The 18,685-nt window shown below is 39.9% G+C and overlaps 1 protein-coding gene across 1 annotated transcript in view; it reads left to right on the top strand.

Moving 5' to 3' along the window:
- The window catches only part of SPTBN2 (spectrin beta, non-erythrocytic 2), a 311,949-nt gene that overhangs the window by 97,800 nt on the left and 195,464 nt on the right, over nucleotides 1-18,685 (top strand). Inside the window, exon 2 of the mRNA XM_089658019.1 lies at nucleotides 16,194-16,416. Within this exon, the coding sequence (XP_089514145.1) occupies nucleotides 16,257-16,416 (160 nt within the window). The 5' untranslated portion in view covers nucleotides 16,194-16,256. The remainder of the gene's footprint in view (nucleotides 1-16,193; nucleotides 16,417-18,685) is intronic.

The following is an 18,685-nucleotide window of genomic DNA, read 5'->3' as shown; positions in this document are numbered from 1 at the left end:
TAAATATGGATGACATTACGATATGAGTTTTTTATATAGCTCTAAATAATGCAAAAGGACTCACTGTCTGGTTATATGTCCCTTAATATCTTTCGTCTCTGAACAATAACCATACCATAGGATGGATGTAAAAAACTGGGGTATTTTTGTTATAATGACCCTCATGTGAATTTTCAGATTATATTGCCATCTTGTGGTATTTGTTGGTATTTTTTGATAATTGATATTGTCTCCCCAAAAACCCGATTCAGTGGGTGGAATTGGTGATTCTCTGATTTATATCGCCATCTCCTGGTTAAAGTGTGACAAAAGCCCCAACAGACTGGTATATGTAATTTATGACCTTTGATTAATATATGTTTTGGTAAAAATATTAAGCCTCTCCCCTCTCTGTGGACTCCAGCCGCCTGCCTTTTTAATTTTAATTAAGACCAGTAGCTGTGCTAAGTATTTAGCCCCCCCCCTTGTTTTCTTCCATTAGGAACAACTGCAGGTCACCTCTTTTGCATAAATGGGTGGGTCTTTACCCACTATAAATAGGATATTGAAATGCAGTTGTCCCATTGGTCCTGACGAAGCTGAGTGAGATACGCCCATCGGCGAAACGCGTTGACGTCATACGTCAGATACGTCACTTCCGGTCATGCGCACTAGGTGGAACGCACGCTGACCCACAAGGAGGAAGCCATCTTCACATGCTATGAGGCAAGCGTGAGCAGCACAGGCGCTGAGAGGGGGCTGGAACCCGCGGTATATCGGCGGATGTCAGCGGTGGTTCCTGGGCCTCTGTGGCCGTGTTTGGCAATATCCATGAAGGACATCTCTTTCATTCCCTTTATCCACGGCACAGGTGGTGAGTGGATTGTTACAGGACATTAGATATACGGTCCTCTGTGATTAATATGACCTACATATCTTATTGAGTGCAAGCTCTGTCAGTGACTTCCCACATTATTTGTTTTCACTACAGGATGGGGACATTATGGTGCTTTGTGTAGGATACAGGACATACCGCATATAGTTCAACAGGCAGAAGATTCCTTGGGATATGTCTTGCTTTTCCTACAAAGGGTGGTGTGTAGTCCACATACAGTGGTGAAGACACCATTTCAAGCAGAGTGCTGCAATCTGCACCTTTTCTCCCATCCTGGGAATAAATGGGGCTTATTTCCATTCAAGAGCTTTATGACACAGCTGTTCACATTACAGATGAACGGGCCCCAACCACGTGTGCCGGCACAGGAATGTATTGCATCATATATTTGACATTTATGTCTTTTTCCAAACAGGCCTGAGGCTTATTGTTCCCCTCTTCACGCTTATTGTGCTTACTGCATTTCATACATGTGATATACGTATATCCATAGTATAATTTTTGGATTCCCTGTTCGGGATTCACCATTATGATATTGGTGTAAATTCATTATTCAATATTATGGTATACCTATGGTATAATTTTTGGATACACCTCTTTAGGGAAGTGTTTACCTATGTGTTTGTGCTGCAGAGATATTAGACTCTTGCAGTCACTTTTTCTGTTGCACATACATTTAGACCGGTCTTGATGTCATTTTATATGGTTTTAGGTCTGTGTGTTATTGTCTCATACTGAGGTGATGGTAAACCAGGGCGAATGCCCATATGTCATATTTATATCTGTGTAATAAAGCATAATTTTTGGAAAATTTTCTGAGTGTCACGGTCTGTTCATAATGTAGCCGCTTTTCTGTGAATCTCTTTTCACAAACCCCCCTTTTTTGAATGCCTTTTTTGGCTACTGAATGGAAACCAAACATTGGGTGACACGATAACTTAATTTACAACATCTTAATAACTACCTATAGTATATATGCATCTCATGGGGCCCCCTACTGACCCCGGGCCCTCGGGCAGTGCCCGAGTTTTCAAATGGTTAGTCCGCCCATGGTTAGAAATAAAGTCAAATGTGAACGTAGCCTTAGAGAGAGGTCTCTGCATGAAGCGTGTGTGCATGTTCTCTGCAATAAAGTTGTTTCTACCCTGTGCAAGTGGTGTCAAGCTTCTGAACGATATTATAAGAAATATGTAATACTTGTGCAGAATTAATACAGTATTGAAAATGTGCTAACAGATCTACAAGTCCCAGCATGCTGTGATTTTTGGTCCCACAGCTGGGGCAAGGTTAGGCATAGAAGAAATCTTTCTATATAGCCATAGCATTGATGCCCAAACATGACTTAAAGTGGAATACCAGCTTATATCTAACTAGCGTTAAGGCTCCGTTCACACCAATGCGTTTTTTAGTGCTTTTTTCAGAAACGCACTACAGTCCATTTAACATGGTCTCCTATGGAACATGTTCACATCTATGGTTTTTTGAGCTGCTGCATTTTTGGAAAGGGTCAATAACTTTTTTTTAAAGCAAAAAGCAGCATTTTTGCTACAAAAGAGTTCAATTGAGGATCTGCTGAAATGAATGGTAGTGTATTTTTGCTGGCCAGCAAAAAAAAATTCCACTTAAAAAAAAAAAAGCTGAACAAAACGCAAAATGCAGTAAAAACATGGCAAAAATACGCGTATAAAAACTCAAAATGAACTGTGAAAAGCACTGCGAAACAGACTAAAAGCAAACTGCATAGGTGTGAACGGAGCCTAACACTGCTCCCTCCCACCTAATAATACCTATGCTAACTAGAAGATGTATATAGTTACCGATTTTCATGTCCTTTTGTCCAGTCATGTAACCCAGCTCCCCTGTGTTAGTCAGCGGGGCCTGCAGGGCTCCTACAATGTCTAGTAAAGTCTGGAGCAGTGACATCACTCAAAGACTTTAATGGCAAATCTGTCGTCGGTGCTCCCACCTCTCCCCTGCAGCTGTTTTGGCTCACACACGTGACCAGACTGGAAAATCCTGAAAATAGGCAAGTATATACAGCTTTCTTACACAGGTTAGTTAGCATAGGTGTTAGGAGGGAGTAGGGGACAGTTTTAAGCCTAGTTAGGCATAAGCTGGAATTCCACTATAAAGCCATGACTATTATGTGTAATAAGGATGTAGGAGGCAACAGAAAAACAATAAAAAAACATTAGGAATCAATACAAATCCCTTCCCTAACATAAGTGTAATAAATCATCTGCCATGTACCATGCATCATACATACAAGGGGGAGTACAACTGGGGGAATTAATGGTGGAGAAGGATCTGGGAGTTCTGGTAGATCACAAGCTTAATAATGGCATGCAATGTCAAGCTGCGGTTTCTAAAGCAAGCAAAATCCTGTCTTGTATTAAAAGAGGTATAGACTCCAGAGAGAGAAATATCATTTCACCCCTGTACAAATCTTTAGTAAGGAGTCATCTGGAATATGCAGTTCAGTTTTGGGCTCCAATTCACAAAAAGAACATTGGGGAAGTGGAGAAAGTAGAGAGAATGCCCTCAGCTCCTTTGGCACTCCTGGTTGAATGAAAGTCACTGCAAGCACATATAAGAACATGAGTATAGATACCTTAAACTTGACTGTGAGTTAGTAGCAGGAAAAAGATACAAGACAGTTTAGTTATAAATTAACTCAGTGTATTGGAACAGGGTAAATGAATTGTGGATTGCACATAAATGAACACACAGAAGGTAGGTTCAGACACAATCTGCTAGACAGTATAATCACTATGCCAAAGTAGCCTAGAATATAGTTTGTACCACTAGACTGAAATTAACACACAAATCAGTAAAGTCAGCAATAAACAGTGACTATAAGAATGAACTGCAACATGTATAATAAACTATAAGTAGTCTAGAGTGCACTCTAGGAGAATGGCTAGGATATGGTGCAATTTCTCCTGAGAGGTACTTCTTAGCATTAGCAACAGGTAAAGGTCTCTGTGTAGCAGCTGTAGAGGGACAGTCTTTAGTCCTAACTCATCAGCCGGCTAGCGCTGGGGCCCAGTCATACCATTAGCACACATGAGAATATTCACAGTCACACCTGCAGGCAGCAAATAAGGCTACTAGATGGCTGTATGATCGGTTCCTAAAAGGCTCAGTCCCAGTGATATTGCAGCTCACCATCTGGTCACACACACTGATTAGTCCACTCTCTGCTCTGCACCCTGATGACTATGGCTGTCGGCACATTTGGACTCAGCACTTCAGATCCTGTTCCAGTTGCCATTAAGCAGCAGTGGTGGTACACTCCTCTCACTCCCTCATGGCAAAAGGAATCTGTATCCTGTACAACCTGAGAAAATGTAGCTTTTTCCCCTCCTCCTGGCAGTCTCTCACTGGGAAATGCAGTTCAAAACTCCTGATTACAGTAGAATCTCTCTTTTCTGGACTACAATTCCCAAAGTGCAGTGCTGCTTGACTCAGTCTATTGACCTCTGCTGCTCCCTCCTCTTGCTAATATACCTGTTAACCAGTTCAGCACCAAAGGGCAGCAGCTACAGAGAGTATCTGCAGCCAGTGTTTCTCTCACTCTCCATTCAAGCACCTGGTTACAGTTCAATTCAGAATTAAAATAGCTTCTGCAGCAGAAGCATGGTTTCCAAAGAAAGATGATCTTATGACATAGGGATTAATGAAAATGTTCTGTATAGCTACTCTATTAAAGCTGAATTCTGGGATAAGAAAATACAGTATTGTCTAAATAAAAGAGGTATGTGTATTTTCGCTTGAATCTTGGTGTGCTTTGTGTATTTCTTCTACATCTTTGCAGTAATCCAATGTGAAAGGTTTCCTTTGTACAGAAGCTTCCTGTAATAAAGACCAGTCACTCTGCTCTCTTCCCTTGGGCTGGGTGCAGTACTGGTCTTGTATTTTTGTATCTTTGTCTCTGCATTTTTCTGCAGGCAACCTGTAATGGGTGGGTGTGCTGGGTCTCTCCCACAGGTCAGCTCTCAGCATAGTGATTATGGCACTCCCTCTTTTGCAAAGTGGAATTATAAAATGTATAGTATGAAGGAATATATTTACATGAAAGTATTTTGTGCCTAGAGTTTAGCTGTTTATTGCCAAGTTCAACATTTCCAGACCCCCAGAAGCCTAGCCGAAAAACTCCCAATTAGTAATCACCACCTTCTTCCTTGTTGCTAGGATGTGAAAACCATTTGATACTCACATCTAGCATTACAGGGGTAAAGACTGTAATCCAAACGGCTTACAGGTGTGACAGTAAAATGAATGAGCATTTTACAAACCAGCACAGTTTTTAATATCTACTTGGACCCCCTTATTGCATAGACTATTTTCTGAAACAGGTGAACTTAGCCTTTAAAGTGTTACTAAACCTACAACAGTAAAATCAGTCTGTATATGCAGTAAAGCATGCTTATGATAATCACTGTAGAACCTAAGGGGTAATCCTCTGCATTATGTAAAGATCCTGTCTTCCCTGATCCTCCTCTTCTTCCACAGTCCCCAGTCCATCTGCTGATAATACAGAGCCCTAGGAGACACTCTGCACTTATTCAGTTTGATGTGTATTGCTAGAGAGTTTTTTGGGGGATTGTGCATGTGATCAGCACAGAGCCAATCAGCACTGTCCAGACACAGTTTCAGGGGTCATGCAGCCTCATAGGATAGTCAGAGGAGAATGAAAACTCCTCCTACAAGCTTTAACTAGTTCTCAGCCAGACACTGGTAGAAGTCATAAAACTGCTGTATGCTGCTGATGAGGAAAGGTATTTAGCAGTTTATATTTATCAAAATAATTGCATTTCCATGTTGTGTGTACTGTGGGAGACCAGATATAGTGAATGCAGAGTCCTGGGTTTAGTAATACTTTAAGTGCAAAGCTACATAGGCAGCACCAGTCCAGAAGGTTTCTGACCTAAATGTATACAACTGACCCTTTGATCTAAGGTCCATGGCAGTCAAGAGCCAAGTATAATAGTATAGGAGTGTTCAATGCTGCAATTATTATTATTATTAATATCCTCATTATATTTTGTAGGTACTCTTATAGCGCCATCAATGTACGCAGTGCTTTATATATATATTGTGCATTCATATCAGTCCCTGCCCTCAAGGAGCTTACAATCTAAGGTCCCTAATTCACAATCATACATAAATATACTAGGGCCAATTTAGGCAGGAACCAATTAACCTACCAGCATGTCTTTGGAGTGTGCGAGGAAACCAGAGTACCTAGAGGAAACCCATGCAGCCATAGGGAGAACATGCAAACTCCAGGCATGTTGTGCCATGGTTGGGATTCGAACTGGCAACCCAGTTAATCCTTTTTTTTTTAATTTAACAATCTACCACAAGTATTTTTCACATGTACAGTTCAGTCTGGGTCCAGGGCCAATCATTAACATGTAATCGCAGCAGGAGGGATTACATGTGCATGAGTACGATTAACTGCGTAAGCCAGCAGCTTCCCATTGCTTTTACTGGGGCTGCTGCTCGCAAATAATCATGGGACAGTGTGAACCAAATCTTGCAAACCCACAATCAAAAGGATTTTTGGCCATATATAATATGTTGCATATATATGTAGCATATTTAAGAAAGCAACTAAAATGAAATACTTGGACAGCATAGTGGCTAAATGCCTATCACTTCCGCCTGCCAGCACTAGGGTTGTTGGTTTGAATCCTAACCACGGCACCACCTGCCTGGAGTTTGCATGTTCTCCCTGTGCCTGCGTGGGTTTCCTCCCACACTCCAAAGACATGCTGGTAGGTTAATTGGCTCTTTGTTAAATGGCAATAGTATATGTATGTGAGTTAGGGAACTTAGATTGTACGCTCCTTGAGGGTTAGAGACTAATGTGAATGTACAATATATATATATATATATATATGTAAAGTGATGTGTAAATTAATGGTGCTATATAAGTACCTGTAATAAATACTAATAACAAATAAGAAACGATGTTGTGTCATTGTAGATGGATAATGGGTTATCATTACATGTGCTGTCAATCTGTGTATCTACTGTAGATGGTCACAATATTAAAGCACACAGTATAATAAACAATTTTTTAGATTACATTTGAGCATCCTTTTTATCTTCAGTGTTCTTCTTGCATGGAGGTTTCACCAATATGCTGTTATGATTTAACTGGGTCTTCAAGTCTGAAGGTCGCATGTGAAATAAATGATAGAGAAAAATAAGATGACCGTACTGTGAACACCTACCTATCATCTTTTAGTTGGCTGTCTGCTTTTGATAAGAAAAAAGTGGAAGAGTAACATCAGTGAAGACAGATAGTGGCGATAAAGCAGAACAGTACTGTGGTTGGCACACATTTTAACTTGCTGCACAGCCAATTCTTTGCTCACACCCATATATATATATATATATATATATTAAGTCATTCAGCTCCAAAATGTCTATGCTCTGGCCCCCCGAGAACTATCAGCTCAAGCCAGGAGCAATGTGAGGCCAAAGTCTGTTTACAATACATACATTTGCACATATATTGTGTATGTTAACAACACTGTGTATGCTAAATGGCAGGGGTGTCCGACCTACGGCCCACAGGCTGCATGCAGCCCAAGATGGCTATGAATGCGGCCCCGCACAAAATCATAAACGTAACCACTTGCCCTCCTGAGAATTTACCCCCTTCCTGAGCAGGCCATTTTCTGTGTTACGGCGCTGCATTACTTTAACTGACAATTGCACGGTCATGCAACGCTGCAGCCAAATGATGTATGTTCTATTTTCCCCCACAAATTGAGCTTTCTTTCTGTGGCATTTGATCGCCTGTGCATTTTTTATTTTTTGTGCTATAAGCAAAACTTTTTGCTATTAAACATGTCAAGTAAAAAATTTAAAAAAATCAAATTTCGTCATAAATTTAGGCCAAACTGTATTCTGCAACGTCTTTGCAAAAAAATCCCAATATGTGTAAATTAATTGTTTTACTGAACGTTATAGCGTTTACAAATGGCGGTATAGATAATGGAATTTTTTTTTATACTAATAATGTTGGCGATCAGCGACTTTTAGCTGGACTGCGGTGGGCATTCTGACACGGGGGGGGGGGGGAACTAACTTGGTGTCACTGACACCTCTGTGGCACCAATACAGTGATCAATGCTAAAAAAAAAAAGCACTGAAACTGTACTTATGGCACTGGAAAGGGTTAATGTGAGGGTCGATCAAAGGGTTTGCAGTGTGCTGGGAGTATTTTACTAGGGGGGTGTGTAAGCACACTGATTGGGATGGCTGTACTGTGAACAGCCATCCCGAGCAGTGTGCTCGAGCTGACAGGGAGGAAGATTGTTTGTAAACAAGAGATGCTCGGTAATCACCGGGCGCAGGCGGGTGATTACCGGCCGGGACCTGGTGATTTACATCCATGGCTGCGAATGAAGGAGCGTGTAGGGCCCCCTACCCGGAAATGTAAAATCATGTATATATACAGTGGGGATTGAAAGTTTGGGCACCCCAGCTAAAAATTTGTATTAATGTGCATAAAGAAGCCAAGGAAAGATGGAAAAATCTCCAAAAGGCATCAAGTTACAGATTAGACATTCTTATAATATGTCAACAAAAGTTAGATTTTATTTCCATCATTTACACTTTTAAAATAACAGAAAACAAAAAAATGGCGTCTGCAAAAGTTTGGGCACCCTGCAGAATTTATAGCATGCACTGCCCCCTTTGCAAAGCTGAGACCTGCCAGTGTCATGGATTGTTCTCAATCATCGTCTGGGAAGACCAGGTTATGTCAATCTCAAAGGTTTTAAATGCCCAGACTCATCTGACCTTGCCCCAACAATCAGCACCATGGGTTCTTCTAAGCAGCTGTCTAGAAACCTGAAACTGAAAATAGTTGACGCTCACAAAGCTGGAGAAGGCTATAAGAAGATAGCAAAGCGTTTTCAGATGTCAATATCCTCTGTTCGGAATGGAATTAAGAAATGGCAGTCATCAGGAACAGTGGAAGTTAAAGCAAGATCTGGAAGACCAAGACAAATATCAGACACAACAGCTCGCAGGATTGTGAGAAAAACAATTCAAAACCCACGTTTGACTGCACGATCCCTCCAGAAAGATCTGGCAGACACTGGAGTTGTGGTACACTATTCCACTATAAAGAGATACTTGTACAAATATGGTCTTCATGGAAGAGTCATCAGAAGAAAACCTCTTCTACGTCCTCACCACAAAAATCATCATTTGAACTTTGCAAATGAACATATAGACAAGCCTGATACATTTTGGAAACAAGTTCTGTGGGCCGATGAGGTTAAAATTGAACTTTTTGGCCGGAATGAGCAAAGGTACGTTTGGAGAAGAAGGGGCACAGAATTTAATGAAAAGAACCTCTGTCCAACTGTTAAGCATGGGCTTGGATCAATCATGCTTTGGGGTTGTGTTGCAGCCAGTGGCACAGGGAACATCTCACGAGTAGAAGGAAAAATGGATTCAATAAAATTTCAGCAAATTTTGGATGGTAACTTGATGCCATCTGTGAAAAAGCTGAAGTTAAAGAGAGGATGGCTTCTACAAATGGATAATGATCCTAAACACACCTCGAAATCCACGGGGGATTACATCAAGAGGCGTAAACTGAAGGTTTTGCCATGGCCTTCACAATCTCCTGACCTCAACATAATTGAAAATCTATGAATAGACCTTAAAAGAGCAGTGCGTGACAGACAGCCCAGAAATCTCAAAGAACTGGAAGACTTTTGTAAGGAAGAATGGGCAAAGATACCTGCAACAAGAATTGAAAGACTCTTGGCTGGCTACAAAAAGCGTTTACAAGGTGTGATACTTGCCAAAGGGGGCAGTACAAGATATTAACTCTGCAGGGTGCCCAAACCTTTGCAGACGCCATTTTTTTGTTTTCTGTTATTTTAAAAGTGTAAATGATGGAAATAAAATCTAACTTTTGTTGACATATTATAAGAATGTCTAATCTGTAATTTGATGCCTTTTGGAGATTTCTCCATCTTTCCTTGGCTTCTTTATGCACATTAATACAAATTTTTAGCTGGGGTGCCCAAACTTTCGATCCCCACTGTACATGTGATTCTGTACACAGGTGCAATATATCTGCTATAGGGCGGTTCTCAAGCAGTTAATGTTGATTTTTTGGGGGGAATAAAAATGCGTTTACACGCTTTACTGTTTACTTTTTTTTAAGTTTTATCTTCCCAAAGAAAAATGTCCCACTCTTCACAACCATGCCTTATTCATATCATTGGTTTTCAGCAGCACCTATATTTGTGAGCAACTATTTTCAGGGATGAAACACACAAAGGGCAAAATTAGAACCAAAATATCTGATGAGCACCTTGAGAATTTACTGAAAATTGCTACTATTATTATAATACAGGATTTATATCGTGCCAACAGTTTGCGCAGCGCTTTACAATATAAGGGAGACAGTACAATTACAATACTTTCAGTACAGAAGGAATGTGAGGGCCCTGCTCATGGAGCTTACAATCTAAAGGAAGGGGGAGATAGCTGCAGGGGATGATCTGGTGGAGGTGATTCAAGTAGAGTTCTTAGATGGAGGTGGGGTAGGCTTCCCTGCAGAAGTGTGTTTTCAAAGATCGCCTAAAGGCAGACAGGGTGGGGGCTGACTGGACTTGCTGTGGTAGGGAGTTCTAGAGGATGGGAGAGGCTCTGGAGAAGTCCTGGAGGTGAGCGTGGGAGGAGGTGATGAGGGAGCTAGAGAGGAAGATATCATGGGAGGAGCGGAGTGGGCGATTTGGGCGGTATCTGTGGATGAGGTTGGCAATGTAGCTAAGGGCAGTGTTGTGGATGGCTTTGTAAGCTGTGGTTAGTATTTTGAATTTTATACATTGGGTTAGTGGAAGCCAGTGAAGGGATTGGCAGAGAGGGGTAGCAGTCTAGCAGCAGCATTCATAACAGACTGAAGGGGGGATAGCCTGTGTAACGGTAGACCCATGAGGAGGGAGTTGCAGTAATCGAGGCGGGATATAACCAAGGCGTGGATAAGTTGTTTTGTGGTGTCATTGGTCAGGAAGGGGCGGATTTTGGAAATATTACGGAGGTTGAGACGGCAGGAATTAGCCAGTGAGTGGATGTGGGGCCCAAAGGAGAGGTCAGAGTCTAGGATTACACCTAGCACCTTGGCATGAGGGGAGGACCAATGGTTGTGGTGTTGATCTTAAAGGTAAAGTCGTGAGTGGGGGATCGGGGAGGAGGAAATATTACAAGCTCAGTTTTTACTACTGCCATCAAACCAATTATAGATGTATTAGTTTATCATAAACAGTGTCAAATATCACACTAGTTTTTTGTTGCCCTCTTTTACTTGTATAATAATAAATATTAAAAAGAAAATGAAGTTTTATTACTCAGGTACATAATCTACAGTATATCAGCGATCACTAACCTGTGATCTGCCAGACGTTTTATGCTCATCAGCTATCCTTACTGCTAGTTTATTTTATGTGCAACCCAAGACAATATCTTTTCTTCCAATGTGACCCTGGGAAAGTCAAAATGTTGGATATCCCTGCTATATCGTCTAAACCAATTTATAATATGCAGGTTCACAGAACTGAAGTTTAACCATTTCCACGCCACCCTATAGCAGAAATACTACTACAGGGCGGCAAGTGTGCACAAAATCACGTATATATACGTGATTGTGGCCTCGACTGTCAATGTGATTTCTCTCCGGCACCAGGTGATCGCTGAGTATCTCCGATGGGGAAGAGACCTGTGTATAAACAACACAGATCTCTCCCCTGTCAGCTTCTGCACGCTGCTTTGTATGGCTCTGCATAGCAGAGCCATACAAAGCAGTGTGCTTACAGTGTAAAGCACTCACACAGCACACAGTGAAACAGCACACAGTTAACCCTTTGATTACCCCAGATGTTAACCCCTTCCTGCCCAGTGCCATTAGTACAGTGTCAGTGCTTTTTATGAGCACTGATCACAGTATTGGTGTCACTGGGGATGTCAGTGACACCAAGTCAGTTCCCCCCAGTGTCAGAATGCCCACCGCAGTCCAGCTATAAGTCGCTGATCGTTGCCATTACTAATTAAAAAAAAAAAAATTCCAGTATATTTACCGCCATTTGTAAAAGCTATAACTTTCACGTTAAACAATTAATTTACACATATTGGATTTTTTTTAGCAAAGACATGTAGCAGAATACATTTTGGCCTAAATTTATGATGAAATTTGATTTTGAAATTTTTTTACTGGACATGTTTTATAGCAAAAAGTCAAAAATATTGTTTTTTTCTCTAAATTGTGTCTTTTTTTTGTTTATATTGCAAAAAATAAAAACTGCACAATACCACTGAAAGAAAGCTCTATTTGTGGGGGAAAAAAAAGGACATAAATTTAATTTGGGTGCAGCGTTGCATGACCGAGCAATGGTCAGTTAAAGTAACACAGCGCCATATCGTAAAAACTGGCCTGGTCAAGAAGGGGGGAGGGGTAAATCCTCTGGCGGGCAAGTGGTTAAACAAGCATTTTTCACTTTTTTTACACTTCTTAATGCGGCACATGATGAGAAAAAGACAGTAACATAATGCTGATATTTGATATTGCATGCTCTGCACTTTTATTACAGGAAAGTATGTACAATGTTCACAAACCATAAAACCAATACATAACTGATGGCTGCTGTCAACAGAGACACCATACTTCGTTCTATGATTTGTACATCAACTCAAATGTAATCATTTGTGATACTTTCACACCAAAATCTGATGTTTTTATTGGTATTGCACATCACTTAAGTGTACCTAAAACTATCTTCAGTTACAATATTTTCCATAAGCTGCAAACACCTGTGTTTTAAAGTGTGTTTGAATCATGCTGTGGATATATTTAGAATATCACATGCTCTTTGTTTGATATAATACTGGAGAAATGAACAATAAATGTCTGTGGAGACACACTTTAGCACGTTTACATTGCATTTGAAATATGTTTTATGTGTATTTTTGTGTGCTTTGACCTAAAGATCAAAACATAGCAACTTGTAAAGATAATGGTAACAAAAATATAAATAAACACATACAAACAAGATATTAACACAACGAGGAGTATCGCAGAAATGGGGTGTCCACATGGGTGTCTTTATGATGCGTATCATATGTTTTCCATACAGGTTATACCTAACCATTTTGCTGCCTGGGGGGACGTTCAGAAAAGTGTGCCCCCCCACACATTTTTCTCCTATAGGTCTAAAAGTATAAGTATTAAATGTACAAATTTTGTGTTGAAGAATGTAGACCTATTCACTGGTAATAAATAACTAAAGTCAAGAACAAAACTGCAATATAGTGCACCTTGCAGTCCTTAGATGTGCTGTCTATCTTAGTTTTCTTTTCTTTTTTGAGCTACGAACATTTTGTATAAGTACAAAAATATCTGTGGATCCTGCCAGAAATGTGTCCTTGTGACTTTCTGTGAGCTGCACAGAAGAATATCTTCCTTCCTAGTTATCTTCTGTAATCTGCCAATATTCCAGTTCCCCCATGTAGTTGAAGTGAGGAGATATGGGTAAGTTTGTAGTCCATATGAGGACAGCAGTCTAAGGTAACAACCATGGATCCCTCCATGGATACAGTGGAGGAGTAATGTAGCCACCCAGGTACAAGAAGTGTATAATCTGCAGGAATACCAGGTACAAATAAAGCAAAAGAAGCTTGGAAAAAGAAAATGAAGGCCGCCACCTCACCAAGGACTAGCAAGCTGCATTATATTAAATTTTTGGTTGAATACACTTTAGGTGCCCATTCCCTGTTAGATTTTGTCAGATTGGGAGAGGACGTGTAATGTATGTTTTTTGAACAACTCTGCCTGCAGTTGGTGGGAAATAAAGTCTGTTACCAGAGACTGCTACAAGCTGCTGCCATGAAAACTACATGTTACTAAGAAGCCATTTGATAAGAAAAATAGGCATGTTATCAGAGTCACTGCCCTGTTACTAGAGAGACAATCATGAGAGCTCCATGTTTCTGGACAGAATATCATGTTAAAGATTAACTGGCATTTGGTTTATAAAGTAAAGGCAGGTTAGCAATAATATCAGGAAAATACAGTACTTAACCTTATCCATACAGCTTAGACTCTTACACATGAGATGCTATTACTTTCTGTAGATGTAGAAACAGCATTTGATACCTTATCCTGGCAATATATGCAATTTACTCTGTGAAAGTGGGGATTCAAAGAACACATTTTAGACTGGATAACAGCATTATACTCAACTCCCTCTGCATCCATACATTATTATGGGTTTCAATCCTCTCAATTCCCTTTTAGCAGGGTTATATGGCAAGGATGCCCTCATTTTATTAGTACTGGCTTTAGAGCCCCTAGCATTACATTTATGTCAACACAAGGACATCAAGGGCCTAGAAAAAGCATGCATAGACAAAAAATGGCACTTTTTGCTGATGATATCCTTCTTACTTTTACAACACCTCACATATCCTTGCCATGTCTCTTCAATTCCCTAAAGAAATTTGCTGCCTAAAAATTATTCAATCAGAATCGGTGGTTTTGGATATACTGTATTTCTGCGCACTACCACTCTGTCGCAGTTGCAAACAGTCCATTCGTTTTCATGAATTTCCCAACTCCCATATCTTGGAATTCATCTGACGCCCACTTTGCACCAGGCAAATGATTCTCCACTCATTTATTATCTGGTAATCCTGCTACACAGTTGGAATGAATACTCCTGGCTGGGTAGATTAAATGGCATTAAATGACATTTCTTTTGAAACTAAGCAAGCCATAGACTATACAATTTTCTTTCCTTCCACCATAGGTGGAAAGAAAGGAAATTGCTCAATTTCCCTATCAAAACAGTCAGTATTGGTGGACTACCATCCGATTTCTCGTTTTCATGAAGCTCACTAATCTATGATGTATTGGGTTTTGCCTCTTCAATCCCCCTATGTGGGTATTGTGTCTCTCAACTCTCCCACCCTCCCCGCCAGGCAAACTTCTTTTCCTTGCTGGCCTGTTTCTTTCTTCTCTCTGTTCTTTTCTTTCTTTTTTGTTTTTCTGTCTTTTATGGATTGGGGTGGTCTGGGGTTCCTGACCCCTTGGCCCTCTCTGGATCTTCTCAACCCTTTTTTCTTCACTCTCTCTTCTTTCACATGGTCACCAATTGCTTATCATTTGTTGCTGTTATCTAACAAATCTATGTTTCTCAGGGATATTTCCTCAAGAGGGCAAGGCTCTCTTTGTGTTTTTTTTTTTTTTTGCTGCCTTTCTTGAATGTAGCTTTTATATTTCAGGATGTGATTGTGGGCCTCGCGGCCCTCTGTTTTACACAGTGTTATCTAGACCCCGGTGTGGGCCTCATCTGTGTGTGTATTTCTGTGTTTTTGTATGTTTCCCTGTCCTCTATTGTCTGATGTCGTTTTGTATCATACGATTTGTCATGGTTTGTAAGTTTTTTTTCACCATGCTTAATAAAATCTTTGGTACAAAAAAAAAAACCCAAAACCGTCAGTGTTGATGGGGAAATCCCTCACACAGCGCTATGGTGTTCTGCCAACAGAGAGCGCAGTGAGCCCTCCTTGCTGGCAGAATGCAATGATCACTGCTGGCGACTATATCGGCTGGCAGTGATCACATGAAGAAAATCTTGACAGGCTGGTTCTACCAAATTCAATCAATGGATCGACTTCAGTACAACCAACCTACCCATTGATGGATCAAATCTCAGCCAGTCCCTGCTGAACCAGCTGAAATTCGATCAATCTATGGCCAGCTTTATGTTACTTTTGAGTCTCACCCATTCCTATACTGCAGGTAGTACTGTGCAGAATTCAAAATAATGTATTGAAATTTATATGGAATACAACTCAACCTATTGTTAACAAAACCACCCTCTATTGACATAAAACCAGAACCCTATCTGGGCTTTACTCAATTTGATTGATTATATTGTCATTGCTACTTCCATATTGATCTGGCTCCCACCTAATCTCTGACTGTTACCACTTAACCCCCTCTTAAAGCACTCGCTTAAAATATTGGACTCATTAAGACAGAACCAAGGAATTAAAAATATAAGTAAATTAAACTTCAGTTTTAAAGGTTGTTAATATTTTTTATACAGCTAAGCATCACTCTTTATGTGATTAATGTTTACTTGTCAGGAATTAGGCAGCAACCAACAGCTACATGACTTATAATTTTTTCTATACCTCATTCAATTTATATATTATACTTTAACTAAACAACTCAAATGATATTGCATTAATCACATTGTTTATTTTCTTTTAGGTAAATCATTGCCATTGAAAACAGCCTCCATTCTACATCGGGTTTGATACTGTCACTGCCACAATGAGCAGTCCACTTTCACCAACAGACTATGACAGTCTGGAGATTCAGCAGCAATATAATGATATCAATAACCGATGGGATCTTGCAAATGATGATGACTGGGACAATGAAAACAGTTCTGCACGTCTGTTTGAAAGATCAAGAATCAAAGCACTAGCAGGTAACCGTATTGGGTCTTTTGTAAGAAAAGTAAAAGAAACAAGTGGGAATGATGCCTACAGACAATGCCAAATTAAAGCTATCATGGACCCTGGGTAGAATTCAAGCCATGTGCCCCTCTTCCACTCATGTGATACAATAAAATGTCGTACTCTATAGCTTACTTGCTTAACTTAAAATGAAGATTGTGCTCTGGCAAATGCAGTAAAAAATAAAAGCATTTCCTAACTATTTTGAAATGCATATGCTCTTAAGACTTTACATTAATTTAATGTTTCTTCTTGTAAAAGCTATAAACAGCTTGTTGGTATGAAACATAAGATTTGGTTGTGTTACAGATATGTGCCCTGGGTTACTTTTTTATATTTTACCCATTTTATTCCTTATAGCAGATAAATATAGTTTGTTGTAACAATATAGAAAGTAATTGTCCCTCTGCAAATATAAGTGTTCTATCCTCGTTACAAATTTCCCTGTGTGTAACTCGGCATGCAGCTAAACCCTCCTATTCTGTATGTAATCTTGAAGCTTTATTAACAAAACAGGGTGGGTGAAACTATTGAAAAAACCGAAGAGAAGTACATATAATCAATATATGAAACATACAAACACAACTAAATGATTAGGCTGTAGATGGCAATAAGTCTTCACCAGCAATGCTGCCTGTATGGGATGTATGTTCACTCCATGACATGTGCTGCAGAGAATTATGGCTGGTTCATTTCCCTCAGTTCTTAAGATGGAGTCTCAGCTCCCAGCTGCACCTGTTTCCTTTTCTTAGAATGAAGGATGATGGGAGCTTTCATTAAGTAAACATATTCAGGTTTCTGCAAAACAGAGAATTTATTCTGGGCTCCATCTAGTGTCCACATTTAATATTGCAGGCAGGACAGGAGTAGTAAATTTCCCTGCTGGAGGCAGAACAATAAGCATCTTCTATTAAAGTATATATAAACCCTAACAATGGGGAAGGCGGGAATGCCCAGAAATCAGCTTCTATATATGTATACCTAAAAAAATTCAATGAAAAGGCTATACACTCCTTTCAAATGTGGTAATCAGCTAGCTTTTTAATAGATGTGATAGCATGCTGTGTCTCAATGGCACTCTTTAAAGGAGTTTCACCAAAAATAATTTTCTGGATGTAATAAGGTTATAATCAAACTCTTATGTAACACTCTAACAATAATCTTCTCTGATTGGGCCCTTTTAGTCTGCTAAATATACCAATGAAAATATTTTGTTATGTCTGTTGGATAAGTGCAAAATATATTTAATGATCCTGCCAGAAATCTAGTTATCTGCTAATCTCTTGTGCTCTCTGCTTGTTCTAACTGTTATCAACTACATAGCTGCTATCACTGAGGATTACAAAACCCTTCTGTCAATGTTATGAAGTAGAGCAGAGGAGGAGGTGTTTACAATACAGTGAGTGAACATTGTCACCCTAAGATACATTTTAAATTTCAAGGACCATGCATCCACCTTTACATACGCTTCATTTTCACAGAAGCTTCTTCATGTTGTGGTTAGCTGTCATGTGCAAATAGGATGTGTCTCTTGAGAAATAAAGCTATGGTTTTGTGACAGTTGAAATTTGTCAGAGGTTCATAAATTCTTTGGTAGTGAAAACCACCTAAAGCATTCTATAGGGAAAGTCCTAAAGGTACTCTCTGGAGTGGTAGCACTGGAGGAGATTGCCCATAGCAGCCCTGGACAAATCAGGCCAACACTCATAGTCAATATATAGATTCAGATCAATATTCATAACAAAAACAGGCTTTACCATTTTTACCACTTTTGATAGCAGACTGGCACTAGGAGGCAGCATTGGAAATACCATAAGAGCACATTCATGCTTGTCCCTATACTTGCTCCATTTATAGGAGTTTGAAATTCATGGATCAAAGTATAATTGGTAAAATACCAGATTGCACATTTCAGATGATTTATAAACACAAAACATTAAAGCCAGATTAACAAGCATAAGATGGTAATAGGCTACCTATGTTCTTTCACTGGGAATGACAGATGTTTGTTCATGCTCAAAAGCACAACCACCGCCTTTACTATACCTTACAATTTGGCCACTCAGGATATGCAGTACATACATGCCGAAGTACATTAGTCTTGCTGCACAGAGATTTCCTATCAGCTAGAAGCCAACATTATTATTACCGCCAAAGGTAGTCCTACCTTTCTGGAATCCTGCCCAAGTGATTCGGATCACTTGGAACTGGGCCACTCATACAGATATATTGGTGTAATGA

The sequence above is a fragment of the Staurois parvus genome, unplaced genomic scaffold, assembly GCF_062004578.1.
Source record: "Staurois parvus isolate SC_StPar_1 unplaced genomic scaffold, SC_StPar_1.0 ptg001051l, whole genome shotgun sequence".
NCBI classification, from domain to species: domain Eukaryota; kingdom Metazoa; phylum Chordata; class Amphibia; order Anura; family Ranidae; genus Staurois; species Staurois parvus.
Note: the sequence above shows the minus strand (reverse complement) of the source record. Positions and strands in the feature narration are given on the sequence as shown.